This window comes from Pogona vitticeps, chromosome 2 (genome assembly GCF_051106095.1).
Source record: "Pogona vitticeps strain Pit_001003342236 chromosome 2, PviZW2.1, whole genome shotgun sequence".
Taxonomy (NCBI): Eukaryota; Metazoa; Chordata; class Lepidosauria; order Squamata; family Agamidae; genus Pogona; species Pogona vitticeps.
This window is the reverse complement of record NC_135784.1, coordinates 312,966,518-312,987,559: the sequence shown is the minus strand read 5'-3', so window position 1 is coordinate 312,987,559 and position 21,042 is coordinate 312,966,518. Positions and strand designations below refer to the sequence as shown.

Here is a 21,042-nt window from a genome sequence, read left to right as displayed (position 1 = left end):
ACTCCTAACTCTCCACACAAGCTCCAAATATATATACAGTACAGCTCCTCCCCCTGATGTCCCGCCTTCCACTCCCCATAGGATGGAACTTTCCCTCCAAACCCATGACAGACAGGTAACATCAGTGCTGTATGTCAGTGGTTCTTAACGTGGGCGATAATGCCCCCCAGGGGGCGATTTCATTTTTCAGGGGGGCGGTAGAACGAAAAGGGGCGGCGTGGGGGCGCTGGAGCAGAAGGGGGGCGGTAGGGGGGTGCTGGAGCAAGCCAAACCTGTTAAGATGGCTGCAGCCTTTTTACAGTGTGCATGAATATATATTTTCCTCCAATCTTAATTTAGTTTCAGAGTTTTCGTCTTGAAATTTTTAGTTCCTGCATTGTGGTTTGTTTTTATGCCCTTTTAATATTTCTTTTTGCATCTTAAAATTCACTTGCAACTAAATCATTAAATGTTACTTTTTTGGGGCATTTCATTTTCTTGGAATTGAATTTTTTTTTAGGGGTCATTGGATTTAAGTGTCATAACTAACTAACTAACTAACCAACTAACTAACTAACTAACTAACTAACTAACTAACTAACTAACTAACTAACTAACTAACTAACTAACTAAATAAATAAATAAATAAATAAATAAGAAAGATATCACCGTGGGGAGGGGACGATGATAACTTCCTCAATGGCTCAAGTGGGCGTTTCTTTCTAAAAGGTTAAGAACCACTGCTGTATGTGACAGCCCTTCAAAGTAGAAGGAGAAGGAAGAGGGTCACTGGCACAGCCCCTCAAGAGCAGGGTCACGGGGGGGGGGGGAGAGAATGGACCGTGTGGGGGGGGGATCAGTCCAGCCAGGTCCCTCCCCTCCCCACCCACCCACCCACCGACCCCACCCTGGTGGGGGCAGAGGCCCCGCGGCGTCTGCCAGAGAGAGTCTGTGCCAGGGCTCCCGCCGCCCGCCTATCCCCTGAGGCGCCGCCAGGGGCCGCTCTCTCCTTCCTTTCCCCCTCTGGGACCGGCGGCGGACGGGGCGGCCAACCGGAACGCGGGGGGAGGGGCTCCGCCGAGAAGCCACGCCCTCCTTCCGCCCGCGCGCCGGAAGTCCGGGGGCGGGCCCCGAAGGGAGGGCGGCCGTTCTCTCCAGTACTGTAGTATTGGGAGCGGCGCAGGCGCGATGGGGTCGGCGTGGTGGCCGCTGCTGCTGCCGGGGCTGGCGGGGCTCCTCTGGGCGGCGGCGGCGGCCTCGGCGGGCAAGTACTCGCGGGAGGCCAACGAGGGGGCCCGGAACGGGGGGCCGCCCGCCGAGTTCCGCCTGGTCCGCCTCAACCAGGTGTGGGAGAAGGCGCAGCGGGTGAGTCGGTCGGTCGGTCGGTGGGAAGAAGAGGAAGGCAGGCAGGCGGGCTGGAGCCTCTCTCGCGGGGCGGCTTCCCTTCCCTTGGCCTCGCCCCGGGGAGCCTCCGCCGCTGCCTCCGGGCTGGTGCGAGGGCGGGGTTGGGGAGGGGTCCGGGGGGGGGCAGCGGCATCAGCCTGAGAGGCCTTCGTGCCCTCGGCCCCCCGGCGGGACTGACTGGCTCTCTCTCCCGCTCCGGGCCGCCCCCCCCCGGCCTCCCGTCCGGCGGGTGGGGGGGAGGAGGAGGAGGGCGAGGGCCCCGGGCGGGGCTCCGGCGGGGGCCAAGGGCCCAAAGGCGGGCGCTGAGGGGAGGGCCTCGGCCTCGGTGTGACCCGTTCCCCTTCTCCACCTCCTCCTCCTCCTTCCAGCAGCTCCCCCACCTCTCGGCCGTCCGGCTGGCGGAGCTGCACAGCGACCTCCGGCTCCAGGAGAAGGACGAGCTGCGGTGGAAGAAGCTCAAGGCCGAAGGCCTGGACGAGGACGGCGAGAAGGAGGCCAAGCTGCGCCGGGACCTGGACGGTACGAGCCCCCCCCCCCCAGGGAGAGAGAGAGAGAGAGGCGGAGGGGGGGGCCGCTTCCCGGAGAGTTGGAGGCCGGAAGGGGCTACTCGGCGCTTGGGAGAGAGAGAGAGAGAAGGAAGGAAGGGCCCGGGCCGGCGTCCTTGCAGCGCTTTCTGGCTGCAGAGTTTTTCTAGGGAGGAGGAGGAGGAGGCGAAGGGCCACCGTTTTGAGGGAGGGGGGTTCTCTGAAGAGAGGGGAACGGGGGGGGGCAGAGGCGTTGCAAGCCTTTGGGTTCCCAGGAACCCCCCCCGCCCCTTGGCCTCCATGGTGCAGAAAGCAAGGGGTGCCGTGGGCTGTTAAGCAACCAAAACTGACCATCATCCTGGTCCCATTCATGCCCAGGCCCTCCTGAGCTCCTCCCAGGACAGGCGGGAGCTGCTCTCCTTCCCCAGGGGGGAATCTTTCCCTTTGAGGAAGGTCCCTCTCCCCCCCCCCCCCCCCGGAAGCACCAAGGCTGCCAGATAGGAGAGGAAAGACAGTCGCCGGTTGTGACATGGGCACCTTGCTGAGAGCAGGGGTGGGCTCAGCCCAGGCGCTGACGTCTTGGTCTCGTCCCCAAGAGTCCTGCCTGGAGGAAGAAGGCTTTTTGTTTTTAAATATCAGATGGTGGCTTTCTCTTCTTCCAGAAGCAGTACTTTTGACCTTTGCGGGTGAGGAAACCTCCCTGCCCCCACTGTAACTGCCCAAACAAGCCCACCGAGGAGGAGGTCACGGGGACCAGAGGAGGCCCCTGCACTGGCTTTCCCCTCTCACGGGGTGACAAGAGGTGAAGTTGCCCCAAGGAGCAGAAACTGGCTCTGATAATTTGGTGCCAAATTCTTCCTATTGGATTACATGAGCTACTCTTATTCATTAATTAATGATTACCTAGAAGACCCCAATTTCTAAGGGCACTTCCCCATTGTTTACTCCCTTAGCTTGCACCCTTTCTTATCAGTAATCTGGGGAAGAGAGCCTGCACTGTCTTAACTTCATTAACAAGTGGGCTATTTATTCGAAAGGCATTTCCCAGCAGAAAGGGTCATGACCTCTCACCCTAAGGTCCCTGTCTTGGACTTAAGTGCTGGGTGATGACTACGATTAGGGTGTCTCCTCACTTTTCTGTAGTGCGCTGAGTAGGGCACAAGGACAAAAAAGTAAAAGAAGAAAGGGAAGGAAAAAACAAGGCAAAATCACGTAGCACTTGAAAAACTGAACTAGTTTATTTCATTGTAAGCTTTTCTGGATCAAAATCCTCTTATTCTGACCATTTGTCAATACATTTCAGTTATGAAACCCTCTCCCTACAGAGGCTCAGTGGGTAAAAGACATATGCTGCAGTCTTTTCCATGCCAAATTGAGAGTTTTTTGATGTGTTGTCGTATTTTAGTCATTTGAGGGAATTATGTCTTTCATTCAGATATCCGGAGGTGAGCAACTTTGGTGCCACAGCAGCACATCCCAAGTGTTCACCTCCTGAAGAACTCTCCACCAGAACAGGGGGGCAAAAAAGCAGAGCAAGGGGGGAAGCATGGAAGTGCAACAGCTTGACTGCATGTTTGGAGAAGTTGTGGCTTGTGGATTAAAACCTCTAGACAAATTGTCCTTGCCCCACCTGGTCAGAGACAGGCACGCTGTCCCTGCTGAATCAGACCGGACTCCCATCTGGAAATCTAGATTTCCTTCTCCTCTAGTAGCTCGTTTAGAGGGTTGTGGAATGGCAGCAAGTACTAGGTGGTTGACAAGTGGACCATTTGCCGATGTCTGGTTTTCCTTCGGCTCTTCCCTTGCTCTTGGAGACAAAACGTGTGGGTAACTTAATAGCCTTGGACAAAATGGTCAAGGCTTTGCTTGTGTTTCCGTTGCAGTAATTCTGGCTAAATATGGAATGAATGGGAAGAAAGATGCTCCACTTGGGGCCACAAACTACATCAAAGATGGTCTGGGAGATGATATACTTGATGACCCCAGGTTGGAGAAGTTGTGGAACAAGGTCTGTATGAATTCCCAGTGATGTGTGTGTGTGCACGTGCGCATGCATGCACATGCTTGTTTATGTTGCATGGGTTTTGCATTCAGCTCCTTTTGGGGGTGGGTTTTTTTAACTAAAGGAAAACAGTACTAACAACGCTAACGTAAAATACGTATACATACATACCATACATTACTACTAAAGTTTCCCCCATGCCACCATCACCAGTTCTTTCCGCTTTGACTAGAGAGCTTCTCCCCTTGAAGCTGGAATTTGTGCTATTCGTACTGGCCTTATGAACTGCTGCGTAGGAGTAGCAACTCGTTGCCCCTGCAGGATTGAGGAAGAAGGAAATGGTCTTCCCGAGGACAACACTGTCCTTCTTTCTGCCCTTCCTCATAATCAGAGACCAAAGCATAAGGCAGAAGTCATGACTCGCTGTCTCTAGCATCCTTGTGGTCCTCTTGGTGTTTGGCAGATGCCTGCCTGCTGCCTCAGGATGTGGGAAAAGACTGGTTGCCTTTCCGGGCACAGTGGAATACTTGCTTGGGCAATAGGGCTGCATTTCGCTCATGGAAGGCCTTCCATGACCCTTTTCTGGTTGTTAGTTGGAGATGAGGCACCACAGCGAAATGCTCTTGATAAGACAGCAGAGAGAACAAAATGGATCCCACAGAACATCTCCCAAAGTGCTGTTCTCCAAAAATAAGGGATGCGTTTCCTGAGGCTGTTTCATTTGGCGAAACGTGGCAGATCCATCCTGCTTATTGGTATCCCTTGGGTCTGTCTCTCTTCAAGGCAAAAGCCTCAGGCAGGTTCTCAGATGAAGAACTGGAGAAGCTGTGGAGGGAGTTTAAACACCACAAAGAGAAAGTCCACGAATACAATATTCTGCTAGAGACCGTGAGCCGGACGGAAGGTAACTGGAGGCCTCCCTGGTGGTCTGGGGCACAGGAGGGGGAGGGTAGGAACAGTATGTGTGTGTGTGTCGGTGGGAAGCTGAGTCTCGTTACAGTGTCACAGAATCAGGGAATCCTAGAAAAGGGAAGTTGGAAGGGGCCTAATGAGGCCATCAAGTCCAACTCCCTGCTCAGCGCATTAATACCATCAAAGCATACCTGCCAGGTGATGATCCCAGTTTTTCTTCAAGGCCTCCAGGGTTGGACCTCCCCTGGAGGTTGTGGGTTCCACGGTCGGACTGCTCTAGTTTGAAGTCTTGAGGTTTCGGCTGCATGTCTTTTATTTGTTGCTATTGTCCTCTTGCCTTGAATTAAGAAAAAGAGGTTAAGGTAGCCTGAACAATGGGCAATAACCAGTTGCAGTAATATAATAAAGGGATAAATCATGTGGTACGATTGTATAAAATCAGGTAAAACAGTTAAATGGTAATGAGTCAAGAAGAATTATGACCCAAGTCCTCGTGTGCAGCTTAATGTTGCTCAAGCAGTAGCTGTGTTGTGGCTGAAGGGGGGAGGTGGGATCCCCAAAGCTCTTCTGCCGGCAGTCCCCCTGAGGACGTGGAGCCGATTGCACAATTTCACGCCACAGTGCCTTATCGTGGGGCGTCATGCATGCTGCGTTTCTTTACGTTACACCTGTGCAAACAGGCTACTGGTTCTGAATTGTGTTTGCGCTAATCAAAGGCTGATCTTGAAATATTTTGTGTCATTGTTAGTGTTGCTCTGTGAAGTGCAATACAGCATCAAAGCTAGATTTTCCTACAGTATTTCCCTATAACCAGTTTTCCCAGAGAACAGGATATATACTGAGAATCTGTTTAAATGGGACTGTTTTGTGTTATATTCAAGAGTGGTTTTTACACTGTTTGGCACAGAGGTATCATAAATATTAGAAAATGATACCACAATGAAGCACTATGAGCTAAAACAGGACACACTGCCCACAGCATCTTGACGAGGCACAAGGCCAGGTGGAAACTGGAAGGTCTGGGCCTTTGTGTTCACTTTCAGGCTTCTTGGCCAAGAAGCCAATTGTCTGGTTTTGAATGTGGAAGGAATTAAAATCTGCAGGCAAAAGGCCACACATAATGTTCCTTTTGGTTCCAAGCAAATAAAGAGTGGGCGTTACTGCTGATGTCTCTTCTATTGCTGAATCCGGAGACACAAGTTATTTCACACTGGCTGCACAAGGTCACAGCTGTTCCCATTTTCAGTGGGGGGTGTTAACAGAGTTTCCGTAGTGGTTTTGTTGTCAAAATACACAGCAGTGAAGTCTAGAAGCCTGCCAAAGGTAGAACAGGACTGCCAAGAGGCCTCTACCTTTTGGCAGCCGGCTTCACATAGCGCTGGTCCCAGGGGTGCCACTTGGCCTCAGGTGGGTTTCAGAACAAATTTAGGAGCCCTGCTCGACTGGCCTGGTGGAGGGGGGGGCTTGTGACACTCTGCCCGCTCCGTTTTGCCAAGGGGAATCCTTCCTAGGAGAGCTTCTGCGAGGACACGGGTCCTTTCACCCAGACCAGCCGCTCCCTGCTGATGGCACCAGATTTCCCTCCAGTTTTTTCCCATTGACCATGTTTCTCTTAATTATCAGACAGCCACAAGAATGTGATCAGCCTGGCGGAAGAGGAGAGCCCCTTCAAGGAGGAGCTGCTGCACAACAAGCACTCGGAGCTCAAGGAGAAGCTCCACAGCATCAATCAAGGCTTTGAGCGCCTGCGGAGAGTCAGCCACCAGGGCTACGACTCCACCAGTGGTATGGCCCCCCTCCCCTCCCTGTGGCACTTGGTGTGGGAGGCAGGGAGGATTTGGGCCCAGGAACTGACAAAGGCCTTTGGTCATTCCACCAGTGCGCCCCCCCCCCCCATGGCCAGTTAGTTTTCAGACGTAGAAGCTCTGGAATGTGCATGGGTCCCGTGTGATCTCTCAGCCAATGCCGGAGGAAAGGAAAGTGTCTGCTCTCTGGAACCGGCCCCGTCGCAACCAGGGAGGGGAGATGTGGGCCGGCTGGTCGCTTTCCTACTGGAGTTGTTTAGGTGGAGGAGCAGGTGGGGGCCGGGGATCTGCTGTCATCAGCCAGGATGGACTTTCTGATCCAAGAACCCCATCCCAGAGGCTGTTCCTGGGAGGCTGGAGGGGCAGCTCTGTCCAGGGCGCCCCATAGCTCAGCAGACAGGCAGGCAGGCAGGGAGCGGAGAAGCCCGAAGGCCCTCTTTCGCCCTCTTCCCTCCCAGCCCAGGGCATGAGCTCAGCAGCCTGTCCCCTGTGCCCACACAGATTGCTCTCAGGGCAGGGAGTGTTTTTGAAGCCTACAGCGTAGCCGCTGTTTCTCAGCTCCCACCCTCTTCCGCCCATTCTCTCCCTCGCTTTTATGAAGACAGCCTCTGCTTGTTCCAGAATGGATTCCCACCTGGTGATGGGCAAGAACGTTCTCTCTTGGGAACTGAATAGAAAGGGTTGCCAGGGCAGGTTTTAGTTGGTAGCAGGGAACACGTTCCGACCAGCTGCAGAGTCAGGGGGCTTGTGCTGTGTGTTGTGTGTTTCCTCGGCACAGAGCAGATGGCAAGAAATCCCGTCATGCTGTCGCCGCCGCCGCTGCTTATTAACTGTAGGACTCTTCTTGTTTCTCCCTCCAGAATTTGAGGAGCCCCGAGTGATTGACTTATGGGATATGGCCAAGTCAACTAATTTTACACAGGAAGAACTTGAATCACTTCGGGTGAGTTTCCTAAAGGTCATACGTTTTTGTTTCTTTTGCCAGGGGTGGTGGGGATGGGGGTTTCTTATACTAATGACCCCAGTATCCTCCTTCTCATTCTCTTGGGTGACGTGAAGACCTGGCAGTGTTGACTCTCCAGGAGGGTTAATGCATCCAGACAAGCCCCTTTCTGCTGGACTCACCTTCTGGGAAAGGGCTTGAGGCCTCTGCCTCGCGTCATTGCCATGTCTGGAGCACAGAGTGATGGCCACCCAGGGTACAGGTTGGGAGGGGCACGAGAGAGAGAGAGAGAGAGAGACCGGCTGGCAGGGCGACTGCCCGCTGCCTCTTGTTCAGGGTGTCTCTGTGCTTGTTTCCAGGAGGAACTGAAGCATTTTGAGGCCAAAGTGGAAAAGCACCACCACTACCAGAAGCAGCTGGAGATCTCTCACCAGAAGCTGAAGCACGTGGAAGGGATGGGGGATGATGAGCACCTCAGCAAACACAAGGAGAAATACGCCATGCTGCAAGAGAAGACCAAGGACCTGGGCTACAAGGTGGGGAGAGAAACAGACCCAGCTGGGATGGATCCGCTTTTGGAGCGATGGCAGGGTCAGGTCAGGTTGGGTCGCCCTGTGGGAGAGAAACCCCCTGGAGCCTTCAAGCAGGCGCCCTTCTTTAGGGCCCACTGGAGTCCCAGACCGCTGGGAGAGGAAACAGGCCGTGCAGGCCCTGGAGTGCCAAGTTCCAGGAACAGCCCCTTGCCCTCCCCCTTCGCTTTCTCAGAGGCTCGTTTGCCGGTGGGCTCTCGCCTCCCGCTTGGGCAGGAGAGATCAGAGTCCAGAGCAAGAGCCACCGAGGCTTCTGGGCACCTAAAGGACTAGCAGTCGTCTGGCGGCTTCTGCTTTCATGGGCTGGAGCCCGAGAGCTTGATCTGATTTGGTAGACAAGGACTTCAGAGGAATGCTGCGCCGGGGCCAGGCAAGGCAGGGCTCCCGGGGCCAGCCTCTCATTCCTGCTGGGGCCCACCCAGAAACCCTGATGGGAAACGATAGGAAGGACATGAGGCCGATGTTGCCTTGAGGAAAAGGGGGGGGGGGGAGAGAACTGTATCTATATTTCCACTGTTTCACTCTAGTAGAGGCCTTAAGAAGAGCGACCATTAGACCATGAAACTAGAGCTACATCAATAATTAATTCAAGTTAAAATCTCTTAGAACAACAGGTGCAAGGGTAAAAAGTGGTAATGGCTCATAAAATAATGTAAGCTGAGCATGTTTTTATTTAATAACAAGAAGAATAAGAATAGCAATGCTTGAAGCATGAGAAATTGTGAAGTGACAATGTGATTAGTGTAAAAGGCAACAAAGTAATGCATGAAATGACAAAAAATGATATAAGGTTAATATATTATGGTAAGGAAAAAAAATAACTAGTGGCACTATTAAATAAGTGAAAAATAGGTATAAAGTTTATAAACCTGCCAGCATCCTCCAGGCAAAGTACCTTAAAAGCAAAACTGAATAAATCCTTTACTCAGCCGGTAAGGGATGACTGAAGTGTGCTAAAACCATAAAGGGGGGGGGGAAGCAGATGGGCATTGCTATAAACCACAGGATCTCCTGAAACCTGTGAGTCCCCAAGATGGTAGAATTAAGAAAATTCCAATGAAGGTTTCCAGGCAAGGAATCTAAAAACAGAATTTAAAAAAAAGTCAGAGGAAGCCTGGAGAAGTTCAGAGTCCAGCTTAGGCAACAGGGCGAGAGAGGAAAGCGATGGCCAATCATTACCTCCATGCGCCCCATATCCTGCCCAAGGATGGAAGGAAGATCTTAGAAGCAGTCTCAGCAAACAGTGGCCTTCTCTCCAGGAAAAAAAAAGCAAAGACGGCCCAAGAAAGTAAGGGCTGGGAAATACTTCACCAGGGTTGATAAATAGCCTTTTCTACTCTTTAAAAGTTCTTTGTCATTTCAGTGGTTTTCCCTTTCAGATTTTGTTAGGAACTTTCTCCCCCACTCCCTGCTCCGCCAGTTAAGCAGTGCTCTGAAAGTGTTAATTATTTCCTTGCTTTCTGCTTTTTTTAACTGGGACCATTCTTGTAAGAGCATTTGGCGATCACCAAACTTCACACCTGGAAACAGATGTGGGGGAAGAAAACCCGACTCCATTACTGCTAGAAAGAGGTAGTCATGTTAGTCTGTGCTCACATCTCAGGCAGAAACAAAATAAAAATAAAGAAGACAGAAATGTTGTTGCATGTAAAAATTAACTACTATATTTTAAGGTGAGCTTTTGTGGACAATCCACTTTCTAAGACATAAGGGTGGGACTATAGGGCAAATATTTATACCTTTATACATGGTGGCCCCAAATCAGAGACTGTATTTGGGCACAAGTTGTTGACCTGGCAGTAACCTTTAAAACTTGTTGCTGCTCAGTTCCCCTCCCAGGAAACACTCTTCTGTAAACAATGACAATCCCAGGCTATAGATGAGGAGCAGGAAGAATAGAGTACCAGTGGGCCTTGGGAAGTGGCACTGGTAGATAAAAAGGAAATATAGCTGGGAATTTCAGCAGGTACAACACAAGATCTTTCATTTTATAATGGCCTAAGAAACCTTGGCTTATATTGAGTCCACTGAGATGAGTTTAAAACATGTGTGTATATTTATCACCGTGTCATTCTCATGCTTCACAGAACCATCCTCCCTGGAGCTAGATAACAATAGGAGTCTTAAAGGTTCTTGCCAGGTCAACAGCTTGTGCCCAAATACAGTCTCTGATTTGGGGGCATGTATAAAGGTATAAATGTTTGCCATGTAGTGGCATGGCACTACATGGCAACTCTACTAGCTGCCATAAGTCTTTCTTCCTCACTAACGTGCTGGGCTTTAGAGAACCCATAGCACTCGGCAGAAATTCTAGAGTAAGACATATTTTAAAAGCAAATATCGGCATCAAGATTTCAGACCTCTGTGGTTGGTATAGAATATCTCCTTAGACATCACAACAATTCAGTATTTGTTGTTTAAAGATAACAGAAGAGACACCAAGATGTGAAACTACATTATTAATGTAAAGCACCTTTGTCTCATTGATTATCTACACCATTTGTTATTTCAGAGCCAGGCAATTGAAACCTACACTCCCCTTGGGGAGCTTATGCAGGAGTCCTGCCCTTCTTTCCACATAATCCTCAGGCAATTGAGCAGTCAAGGAACACCCCTTCTCTTTCCTTTAGTTGAAAATGTATCTGTAGTTTGCAGTGGTTCTGGTTCTGCTGTAACATGTCTGTCAAAGCTGGGGGGGACGACCCATCATTATGTTTAGGGACACCCGTCCCCTGAGACCTTCCACTGAAGAGAGAGGCAGATTGGCCTCCCTGCCTTTAGGGGAGCTGGAGGGCAGGCGTCCGCAGCGAGTGGAACGGCCTCTCGTGGTGTGTGAGAACTGGCTTCCTTCTTCATGCAGGACTTCCCCCCCTCCCCCCCCCCAGGTACGTGAACCTAGAGATAGGCTGTGGTCATCATATTTTTGTCTTGCCATCTTGACTTGCCTTTTGGTCTTGAGAAGCCAAGCCTAAACACTCTCTAAATATCTTTTCAGGTTAAAAAACACCTGCAAGACTTGTCCGGTAGAATTTCTAGAGGCTTTCAACACAATGAACTTTGAAACTCTCCCGTCATCGTAGGATCTCCCTGCTCTGGTCAAAATATAATATTGACTGTATGCTGAATTTTGTATAGTGACTTGAAATCCTGATGTAAATGGTCTTTGCTGACAAGATGTGTTTCCCTGCTGTGTCCCTTTCCTGAGACCTCCTTGTGTTCTGTAACTTTCTCTCCTGTCAATCCTGTTGTAACTTTCCCTGTATACTTTTAGAGAAAAGAAGCCATCGACATGAGGCACCATGCAGGGGGAAAAGGAGGGCTTTCAAGGTTTTGGCTGAAAAGGGTGTAACATTCAGTTGCATCCACTGAAAAATTAACAGCTCACTGCTGAGATTCTTGGAGGATGGGCAGACATCCTAGCAGTTTTCAGATTCCTAGTAAGGGTTCATTAATGGGCCGTTAGAAGTGACCGCATGAGGCACCATTTGCCATCTGCAGGCACAGCAAAGCAGTTGGATTTTGACCACAATGTCACCTTTTTTTGTTTGAATAAAGAAAAAGAAAAAAAGGACCAAACGGTGTGGTCGCTGAGCATGGAATAAGAAGGAAGGGCTGGCCTGTCCCCCAGTGTTCTTCCTGAGACCTTCTGGGCCTGCCAGCGCAAGGTTGTGCTGACTGTGTGTCGTGCAGATCGGAGGGCTTTTTGAGGAAGGGCCCAAATTGCAGCCTCTTTCCTCCAATGCTGCTTGCAAGACTAGGAGGAGCCGGGCGGGGGGGGGCAGCAGGAACTGCTGTGGAAGGCGTTTGGCTTCTGGGCGCCGGAACACGCAGAGCCTCGCCTGTTCCTACTTCTCCCGCCACTTCTTCTTTCTCTTTGTCGCCAAGCAGGCATGGAGCTGTCAGGACCAGTTTGACACCCTTGCAAGCCCGAAGTGCTCTTTTGTGGCAGCATTTTGGAAATTTGTGACATTCCAACTAAGCAAGAAAGTCAGAGGTGGAAGCCTGTTGGGGGGACATCTAGCAGGCTAGCTGTGGGAAGGAGAAGGAAAGCGTCACACTAGGAGATGCAATGCCAAGGGAGACTCATGGGTGCTGTTTGTTTTTCTGGCCATTTACTTGGGATGGGGTGGGGGCGCAATCCTACTCTCTCAGTCATTCCCCTACTTCTGCTCTGTCCCTGTGCTTTGCTTTTTTTGCCACATTTCTGTTCATGGAGGCTGGGGGGAGCCCTGGAGCCCAAATGTGCATCTCCTTGTCACAACCAGGTGGTATTTAGGATGGAAAAAAATACATTGCCTCCATATTTCCCTACAGAAATATCCTTTCTGCACCTCTGGAAGCTGGCAGTGCAGTTCCATGCATTGTACCATTGAAATCTCTCCACTACTGTGACTTGTGGAATGTTCCAGTGAGAAAATACTGTATGCTCAAATTGGTATGTGTGTTTTTAAAAGTACGTACACAACTGTGCATAGATTTCCAGCTGAGAAGAGCAAAACTGTGAAACTTCAGCACAGAAGAGTGATAAAAGGATGCTGGTCGGATTTCTGGAAATGGAATGAAATGAGGCGTGACTCATTTTCATGTGCAGGAGTTACTGGGGGAGCCTCCCCAGTCAGAGGGCAGCTCAGGACCGAAATGCTTACAGGATAAGCTTCTGTACCAGAGGCTTCCCGTATTGTTAGAGTAGGGTTGTCGTTTTCATTAGCTAGTTTCAACCATTCCTGATTTTGTTTCGTTGCGCCCTGTTTTTCATACATTGAAGTGTTCTAATAAAGTGGATGAAATAATAGCAGACTGCTGAAGTATTGACAGGTGGGTGGAGGAGACTCTTTTGGTAATGGTTGCTGAACCCCTCAGAAGACTTGGGCCAGGGAGGGAGAGGGAAAGAGAGGGGTTGTACAGCAGCCATTTGGGGGGGGGGGAGGCAATGTCGCAGTTCTTTCTGTGTGTCAGACACAGTCCACTTCCTCGTGTGCCTACTAGACGAAGAGAGTCTTCCCCCCCCATCAGACTGTGCAGCCACAGAGGGAGAGAAAATGCAAATGCAGATATAGAAAGAAAACACAGGTTTGCAATGAGCTTAGGTGAAAATGAAATGCAAGAGGCCGACCCTGTGAGGGTTAGCAAAACAGTTACAGCAACCTTTGGGGGGGGGGACAGCTTAGATGAACACCCTAGCTTTGAAAGGAAAGCAAACACACCTTTGCTTCCACCTGTAGCTCTGCCCTGAAACGGCTCCAGGACGGATGGCCCGTCCCCCCCTCGACGACACCCCTTCCCCAGGCCTTTGCTCACAGAGGAAAGCCCCTGACCCTCTGCAAGAACCCCTCAGCACCAGGCAGAAGAGGTCCACCCCGGAGGGGCTCCTGTCCCCTTCCAGGCCAATGCCAGTGGCTTCGGGGAGGTCCTTCGGGGGACATATCAGAGGCGAGCAGCAGCGAAAGGGAGGTCAAAAACTCTGACCTTCTGTCCTGGTCAACCTGTTGTTTCAGGATGTGGGAGGGAGGGGGGGACAGGGCGAGATTTTAGCCATGGTCTCCTGTGACTCCTCATCCAGACACTTGAGGATCCTTGGTAGTTCCTTCACGGCTGCCCTTCCGAATCTCGGCCCTTTTCTGATTTATTGCGTGCCTGAAGTCTGTTTGCATTGAGGATTGGACCACGAGGTACGAAGTCTCCGGACTGTTTCCATTTCTTCCTTACCGGCATTAAAGTGCCGCGCTTCTTCCATAGTCACCGTTTTAGTCTCCAGGTCGAACTGCAACCCTTTCTTCCCTGGCCTCCATCAGAGAGGGCTTCAGGTGCCGCTCCTGCTCTCTGCTCTAAGGCGGTGCCGGCGGTTGACACACATCGACCTTCCCTGCAGGGCTGAGGTTTCCCAGACGGGAACTCCAATCGCAGGAGTCTCTTGTCAAGGTGGCCTGAAGTCGCACCAGTGACTCGACTTGGACGCAACTCAGGCTTTTTTTTCTTTCTCAAGGACTCCGACACTCAAATCGCAACTCCCAACACACCCGCCCCGCCCCGCCCCCCCTTCCTTTTTCTGGTGGGGGAAAAGTTTGTTTTTAATAGGGACTCAGCCTTGGGACTTGGGACCAAAGACCGAGATGTTTCCCTCACCCAGAGAAGAGAGACGCTGCTTCTAGGCCAGCCGTTCTCGACAAGGGATATATATAGTCGGGGGGAGGTGGTGGGGGCTGCCCATTTGAAAGGGGGGGGGTTCACAGACTGGAAACAATTCCTCACCCTCCACCTTACAAGGTTTGTAACGCAATTTATACCATCCTAATTTGACCAGCCCCCCACCACCCAGTGCAGCGGGAGGACCCAGCGGGCGACCCTGAAAGGATGTCGTCGGCTGGGGGGGGGGGAGTTTGGAAGCAGGGGCTTGGTGGAAGCAGCGCTTCTTTGGCCCTGCCGGGAAAGAAGGGAGAGGAAAGGCGGCGGCGGCGGCTGCAGGTGATGGGGGGGGGGAATTCCTGGGGCGAGGCCCCCCGCACCCCCCCCCGGCAGGGGAAAGGGAAGTGGCCCCCCTCCCGCCCCGCGGAGCGGCACCAGGGGAATCCTCCACCCACGGGACGTATTCCTTCCAGACCCGTTCCACCAGGGGGCGCCTCTACTCGTTTGCATCTCTGTGGAAGTGCGCTAAGGATGCGGGTCCGCCACAGAGATGCACGAAGAAATAGACACGCCGACACCATTCCCACGGACATTTGGGGGGCGGGGGGGCAAAGTGCCTGGGAGAGTTACTTTATGGGGACAGCACCCCAGAGATGGCGCGTCCTCCCCACTGGGACACCCTTGGCGCATTGCGATCGTTTTGAGGCCCAGCGAAGCTCTTTGAGGTGGGGTTTTTTTTTGCCTTTGTTTCTTATTTAAAGAGGGAACTCTGTTCTTTGAAGATTTTAAGGTGATGGAAAGTTCTCATAAATGAATAAACAATGCTTTAAACGATGCGTCTTCCTTTTATTCCAGCAGGAAGGAGAGAACCCCAACGTGCCCTGTGTGTGTCCCTCCTCAGTGTCCTCTCTCTCCTGAGCACAGGGGAGGCTTGGATACTGACCCCTCACACCCAAGGCAAGGAAAGCCACACCAGCTGCGCTGTCCTTCCCTGCCATTCAGAGAGGAGGAAACAGCACGGCAGGGCTGAAACACTCGCGGAGGGCTTTAGAAGTCCCGCGGGGGGGGGGGAGGACCGAGGAACAGCCCCGAAGTCATCCTGACAGGAGGCGGCAGCCTCGTCTGGGTCTGTGTTAAAGGAATGATGCCCCAAGGGTGAAAAGGTACTGAGATATCTATATACGCCAAGCTTCACTTCTGGCAAAGCAGGACCTCTTCCCTGCTGTCATCTTTGTGGGTGAAGATTTGCCAATCAAGCTGTGTGTTGTTGTTGTTGTTGTTGTTGTTGTTGTTGTTGTTTTGTTTTGTTTTGTTTTGTTTTGTTTTGTTTTGTTTTGTTTTGTTTTGTTTTGTTTTGTTTTGTTTTGTTTTGATTGCCTGGTGCCAAAGCAGTTTGGCTGGAAGTGGAAGGAGAAAGAGAGACGGGCAGCGTCAGTCCCACAGTCAGAAGACTCACAGAATACATTTACCTGAGCACCTAGCAAGGCGCCAGGCGCAGGGCCCGGCCAGGGGAATGGAAGGGTGAGGCCAGGACAAGGGAAGGGCAAGACAGGCCCAGGGAAGGGAAGGGAAGGCAACCTCAGATCAAAGGAAGGGAAGGAAAAGGCAAGACTGGACAAGACAAGGGCCAAGGAAGGCCAAGGCAAGGATGGCCAGATGACCAGCAGATGGCCTTTGTCTAACGGGAAGGAAAGGCCAAGCCTCCTGGGTTTCAAACAGCCTTTCCTCAGGAAGGCAGCTTCCATTAAAACCTCTACGGCCTGAGGTCAAGCCCTGGGACACCCGTTCAAGGACAATTCTGGTGCTGCACCCTCTGGTCAGGATGAGGAGCCCAGTCTTCGGCTTCCCCCACCTACCCCTTGGAGCGTTGCGGTGCTTGGCCGAAGGAAGGGTTCCTGCTGGACTTCAAAGCTGGCTTCTTTCCCATATGTTAACAGCCCAGCGTTGATCTGTCAATTTTTAATCTGTCTTGATGGATAATTGATTAGCCGTGCTGCTTGATCATCTGGTGCCAGTCAGAGAACGTATTTTCAGGCAATAGGTGGTGGCCGCAGGCCTGCACAGGGGCTGCACAGCTGCCCTATACAAAGGCCACCATGGCTGGTTTACTCATTTATTCACTGTTCATTTTCTTTCTACACCTCCTTGGGATCCAAGGCAGCTCACAACAATTAAAATAACACATTGCTCACAGATTTAAAGCACTATACAAAAACTATACTAAAAAAATAAAATAAACTTCACTGTTAGGCAATATTAGAACCAAAATTTGCTGAGGGTGATACAACTTTTCCCCAGCTTGTGCAATCTCATAAAGAGAGGAGGGGATTTTTGAACCCTCAGTTCCCCAAAACAGTGCAGACCAGAAATTTGGGGAAGTCCCCTGCCTTCTAGAAGGACATGACAGTAATCACGCAACTCAGATGACTCCATGGAGAGGCTGGGCTGGTGCTGGGCTTCACTTGAGAGAGCCCGCAGTCACTACTGCCCTAGCATAAATATTTGGGTTTGGTGCAAGGAATGCAACAGCCAGACATGACCTTGTTCAGGACTAACACACACTGAGCTCCATCCTGCCTGGCCCTGGAGGTGCCAACAGGTCAGGAGCGTCACGGCAGCCTCTGCTCTGCACACCTTGGTGCCAAACAGGATGGTCCTTGAGCTGCCGCCCTGGTCTGCAGAAGCAGCGCTGAGTGCCTTTAAAAGTGGACCCTCGCTGCGCTTCCCTGGCTGGAGAGTTCCCACCAGGGCTGGCCTCCTCTTTCTCCTCCCACCTCTTGTTCAGTCCTCCATGGTGGGTGTGACCTGCGAGGGCTTTACCTTGCTTTCCTCTCTTGTTCTCTGTTTCCTTTCTTGATCCTCTTCACAAATGTGACTTCATCATCCCTCGAGTGTGTCTGTGTTGGAAGGAGAGCTGGGTGCAGGCTCCGATTCTTGGGCTGAATGGATACGTGCTGTAAGAGGGGCTCCTCTGGAGTCACCTTGGCCAGGGCACCTGTCGTCCCACTGGGATGCTTCCAGTACAAGGCCAGGATCCAGCCCTAACCTTCTTCCATCGCAATCAGCCCCTCTCGTCTGCAGAAGCCACCACTGGCTCCACACAGGTGTAGGGGGCGAGGGAGAGGTGGCCATATTGTTAGGTCTCGGTCCTCAGAGGAAGGGCTGGCCCGCCATGCCAAATCGCCTTTAAAGATCTTAAGAGCCTGGTAAGATGTTGTGGGGGAGGGGAGGGGGAGGAGAAACCAGACACATTCTGGGTCCAATCAGTGTCTGGAGAGGCGTTTTCTGCTTCCCTCCTAGATCCTACCTGGAAACAAGTGGTCTTTCTCAGTGCGATTTTAAAATATATATATAAAATCCATACCAATGTGAATGGAAATGGAGCCCAACATGATTCAGGAAAAAACAAAAACAAAGCAAAACCGAAGCAAAAGGAAAATGGAAAATCCTGCTGTGGCTCTTTAAAGGACAATGCATGTATCCTGCCCTTGCGGGCTTGCAATCCCCTTCCTCAGGCACTGAGTGGCTCCTAGGTTTACAGACCGTGGAGGTCCAGAGCAGGGAGGGAGGGAGGCAGCAGAGAGGGGCAGGATACTGAGAAAGAGGTACAGTAATGGCTCTTGGAACTCAAGCCTGTGGCTTCCTTAAGGAGACAATCCATCTCGGATTTGCTTTTCCTTTTTTTTTCTGTTGCCCTCAGCCTTTCCCAGCCTTTTGCCTTTTCATGAGGTCCCCAAAGAACACAATACAGGAATCTGTGCTAATTCTTCATGGAGCGGCTGATCAAGGAAGAGACCTCTTTTTTTAAAAACGAGAGTCTGTGCAAGCAGAGCGCAAAGATGCATCGGCTGTGGCAGGTTCTGAAGGGGACGAAAAAAGCCCCTCGGGCTGCCTGCTCTCAGAGACCTGCAGGCAGACCTCGACCTGTCCAGGCAACTGCTCTGTTGGCTAAGGTCAGCCGGCCGGAGGGACAAGAAAGGGTGAGAGAGAAGGGAGACCAGGAAGGAGGAGCTGAGCACAGACCTCGTCCCCAACCGGGGGCCAAAAACCAGGGTGTTCCAAAGTAATTCCCGACACCCCTGGACTGGGAGGGGGGTTCGATTCCACACTGTTTCCGCTGGCCCTCTGCCATCTTGGCCTCTGCTGGGTTTATATTTTACAAAGAGCATTTTATGTATTTATTTATTTTATTTATTTATATCCCGCCTATCTGGTTGGTTAAGTTAAGAGAGGGAAGGACAGGCAGGTGAGATTGATAAGTTGATTGACCTTGAGAAGCCCTGAACACCTCTGAGTAAGATCAGTATAAAGGCGCGCGGGGGGGGGGGCAGCAGCAGCAGCATCAGTGAGTGTGTGTCTGTCTGTGTGAGTGAAAGCATGAGCCGCAGAAGAAGCAGACTGGCAGGAGAGAGGAAGGAAGGAAGGAAGCTGCATAAGATGAAGGAGCTGCAGAACGAAGCAACAGGATGAAAATAGATGGCCAGGTGAACTGAGAGAAGCCTGCATGGATATTTCGTCAAGGGTGGGAGAATACAGAAAAGAAACTAAGGATTTATGAACCCTGAAATTACAGAGGCTGCAAGCAACTAATTTAAAAGCAAATAATAAGCAATGAAAAGCTGTTGTATCTTTTGGACTAATAATATTTAAATCACATGAATTAAATGTGAATCATGCTTTTGTAAAATAAATAACTAACTTTATTCAAGTTAAGTCTCGGCCATTGTGCACTCTGCTATATACAGAGGGGACTACTATGAGGCCTGACCTCATAGATGATTTCTAGGCTTCCCCAGAGGAGCATAACCTGGGAGGATCTTGAAGTGTGGACAGCCACAACGCCCACCTACTGCTATGAGTGCGAGGGGCTCCTGTGGGGCATTGCACGGCAGGGGATGCGCTGCACGGAGTGTGGGGTCAAATGCCACGAGAAGTGCCAAGACCTGCTCAACGCCGACTGTTTGCAGAGTAAGTCGCTGCTCTGGCTCCGCAGCTGGGGTGGTGGGGAGCTCTCCCGGGCCGTGGGGAAGAGCCGCTGCCTTTCTTGGCAAAGCAAAAGACGTCTGTAGGGAGGCCAACTTTCTTGGGCTCCGTGATGACTGCAGATGGTGACAGTAGCCATGAAATTAAAAGAGGTTTGCTTCTTGGGAGGAAAGCAATGTCAAACCTTGACAGCATCTTAAAAAGCAGAGACATCACCTTGCCGATAAAGGTCCGCATAGTCAAAGCAATGGTTTTCCAGTAGCAATGTATGGAAGTGAGAATGCTTTAAGTCTAAAATGTGGATTTCCTGCTTCCAGAAGGGCTTTGGATTCCGTGGCCCTTTTGAGGGGTGTTTGTCCCTTCCCTTCTACAGGGCTATGATTTGTCAACCTTGCAATCCCATCTCGAACCTTTAGTCTAAATTGAAATCCTGCATTTTTAATACCTGTTATTGTTGTGTGCTGTCAATTCTCTTCCAGCTCTTAGCACCCCTGTGAATTAATGCCCCTTGAGGGGGGGGTGTGGAACACCATCCTTTTATTAATAGTTTTAACAAAGCCTTACAGAGGTTCTTTTATTGAGTCAACCCGTCTCACGCTGCGTCTTCCTCTCCTCTCTGTGCTGAACTTTTCCAGCATTACCTGTACGCTCCTCACCAGGACGATCGGAGAAGAGGTCCCCCACCCCCGCCCCCACCCCTTCCAGGCCAAGATTCGCCATGTCCAGCCTGAGGAGCTCACGGTCTACTCAAAGTAGAGATCACCTGACCTTGATTTGGGGCCCTCCCCCCCTCCCCCCATCTATGGCCAGAGAGCGTCTCCCTGGGACAACGCCGGGTCTCGTGCTGATAGAGACAGCCCTGGGGCAGAACAGGGGCTCCCCTGCTGCTGGGGGTGATGGTGGCGGCGGTGCAACCACGCACACACGCACACACACACCCCGCCCGGTTCCTCCTTCTGGAAACCTCCGGCCATCCTTTGGTCCTTCATAACCTCTCTCTGCATCTTGCGGCTCCCTGTTTCTGTCTCGCTCTGCGTCTCCATGGCACTTGGGTCCCGGTTGGCGTGGATCGGGGCCTTTGCCTCCTCTCTCCGATCCTCTTGGGAACCAGCCCAGCTGCCACCCCCGCGCGCCCGTTCACGAGGCGAAGGCATCCGGCGCGGGAAAGAAGGCACGTGAAAGTCAGCAAACCCGAGAGGCCGTGCTGGGCAAGGAGGAAGGGAAACCACTCTTTCGGCCCCTGGGAGCACGTGGGAAAGGGCACGAGGTTTCCCTTTTCTGCGCCCAGCAGGCCCGCCACTTTCTGCGGGCTTTCCGGGACCGAGGCTCGGGGGACGCACTTCTGCTTTCCATCGCCGGCTCAATCGGAGGCTTCTGGGCGGGACGTGCTGCACCTGGTGAACCTCCGCCCGCCGGGCGCCTTCTCCTCTTTCGCCCGCTGGTCCTGAGCGGGTCCTCCCAGGGCCAGGATGTCCCAGGAGGGGGTGACCTACGCCGACCTGCGGTTCGTGAGGAGCCCTCCGGAGAAGAAGAGCCCCCCGAGAGGTAGGGATCCGACCCGCGACCCGCGCCCCCCACCAGCGCCCCCCTCTTCTCCCCCTGATCTCTGTCTCGCCCGCTCCTCCCGCAGAGCCCGGTGGTGGCGGCGGCGGCGGCGAGGGCGACGGGGAGCTGACCTACGAGAATGTCGAGGGCCCCCAACTCCGCCGAGGAGAGAAGCGGTTGGAGGAGGAGGAGGCGGCGGCGAGGAGGAGCAGCAGCTCCGGGCGGGCGCCGA

General features: G+C 52.1%; 2 protein-coding genes across 4 annotated transcripts in view; both read left to right on the top strand.

The window, feature by feature from the left end:
- Positions 1 to 1,119: 1,119 nt before the first annotated feature.
- Positions 1,120 to 12,949, top strand: LRPAP1 (LDL receptor related protein associated protein 1). 3 transcript variants are annotated; one of them, XM_072993093.2, is made up of 8 exons: positions 1,127 to 1,344; positions 1,752 to 1,902; positions 3,791 to 3,915; positions 4,693 to 4,813; positions 6,445 to 6,606; positions 7,487 to 7,569; positions 7,929 to 8,105; positions 11,155 to 12,949. In XM_072993093.2, exons 1-8 carry the CDS (start codon positions 1,168 to 1,170, stop codon positions 11,218 to 11,220), a joined length of 1,062 nt encoding a protein of 353 aa, XP_072849194.2. In that variant the 5' UTR covers positions 1,127 to 1,167; the 3' UTR covers positions 11,221 to 12,949. The 3 variants fall into 3 exon arrangements, with proteins under 3 accessions (XP_072849196.2, XP_072849194.2, XP_072849195.2); XM_072993094.2 differs by having other exon boundaries at positions 1,128 to 1,344; positions 1,755 to 1,902; XM_072993095.2 differs by lacking the exons at positions 3,791 to 3,915; positions 4,693 to 4,813 and having other exon boundaries at positions 1,120 to 1,344.
- A 7,604-nt stretch (positions 12,950 to 20,553) lies between these two features.
- The window catches only part of LOC110082844 (uncharacterized), a 52,811-nt gene continuing 52,322 nt past the window's right edge, over positions 20,554 to 21,042 (top strand). Inside the window, exons 1-2 of the mRNA XM_078384100.1 lie at positions 20,554 to 20,810; positions 20,896 to 21,042. Of these exons, the coding sequence (XP_078240226.1) occupies positions 20,735 to 20,810; positions 20,896 to 21,042 (223 nt within the window). The 5' untranslated portion in view covers positions 20,554 to 20,734. The remainder of the gene's footprint in view (positions 20,811 to 20,895) is intronic.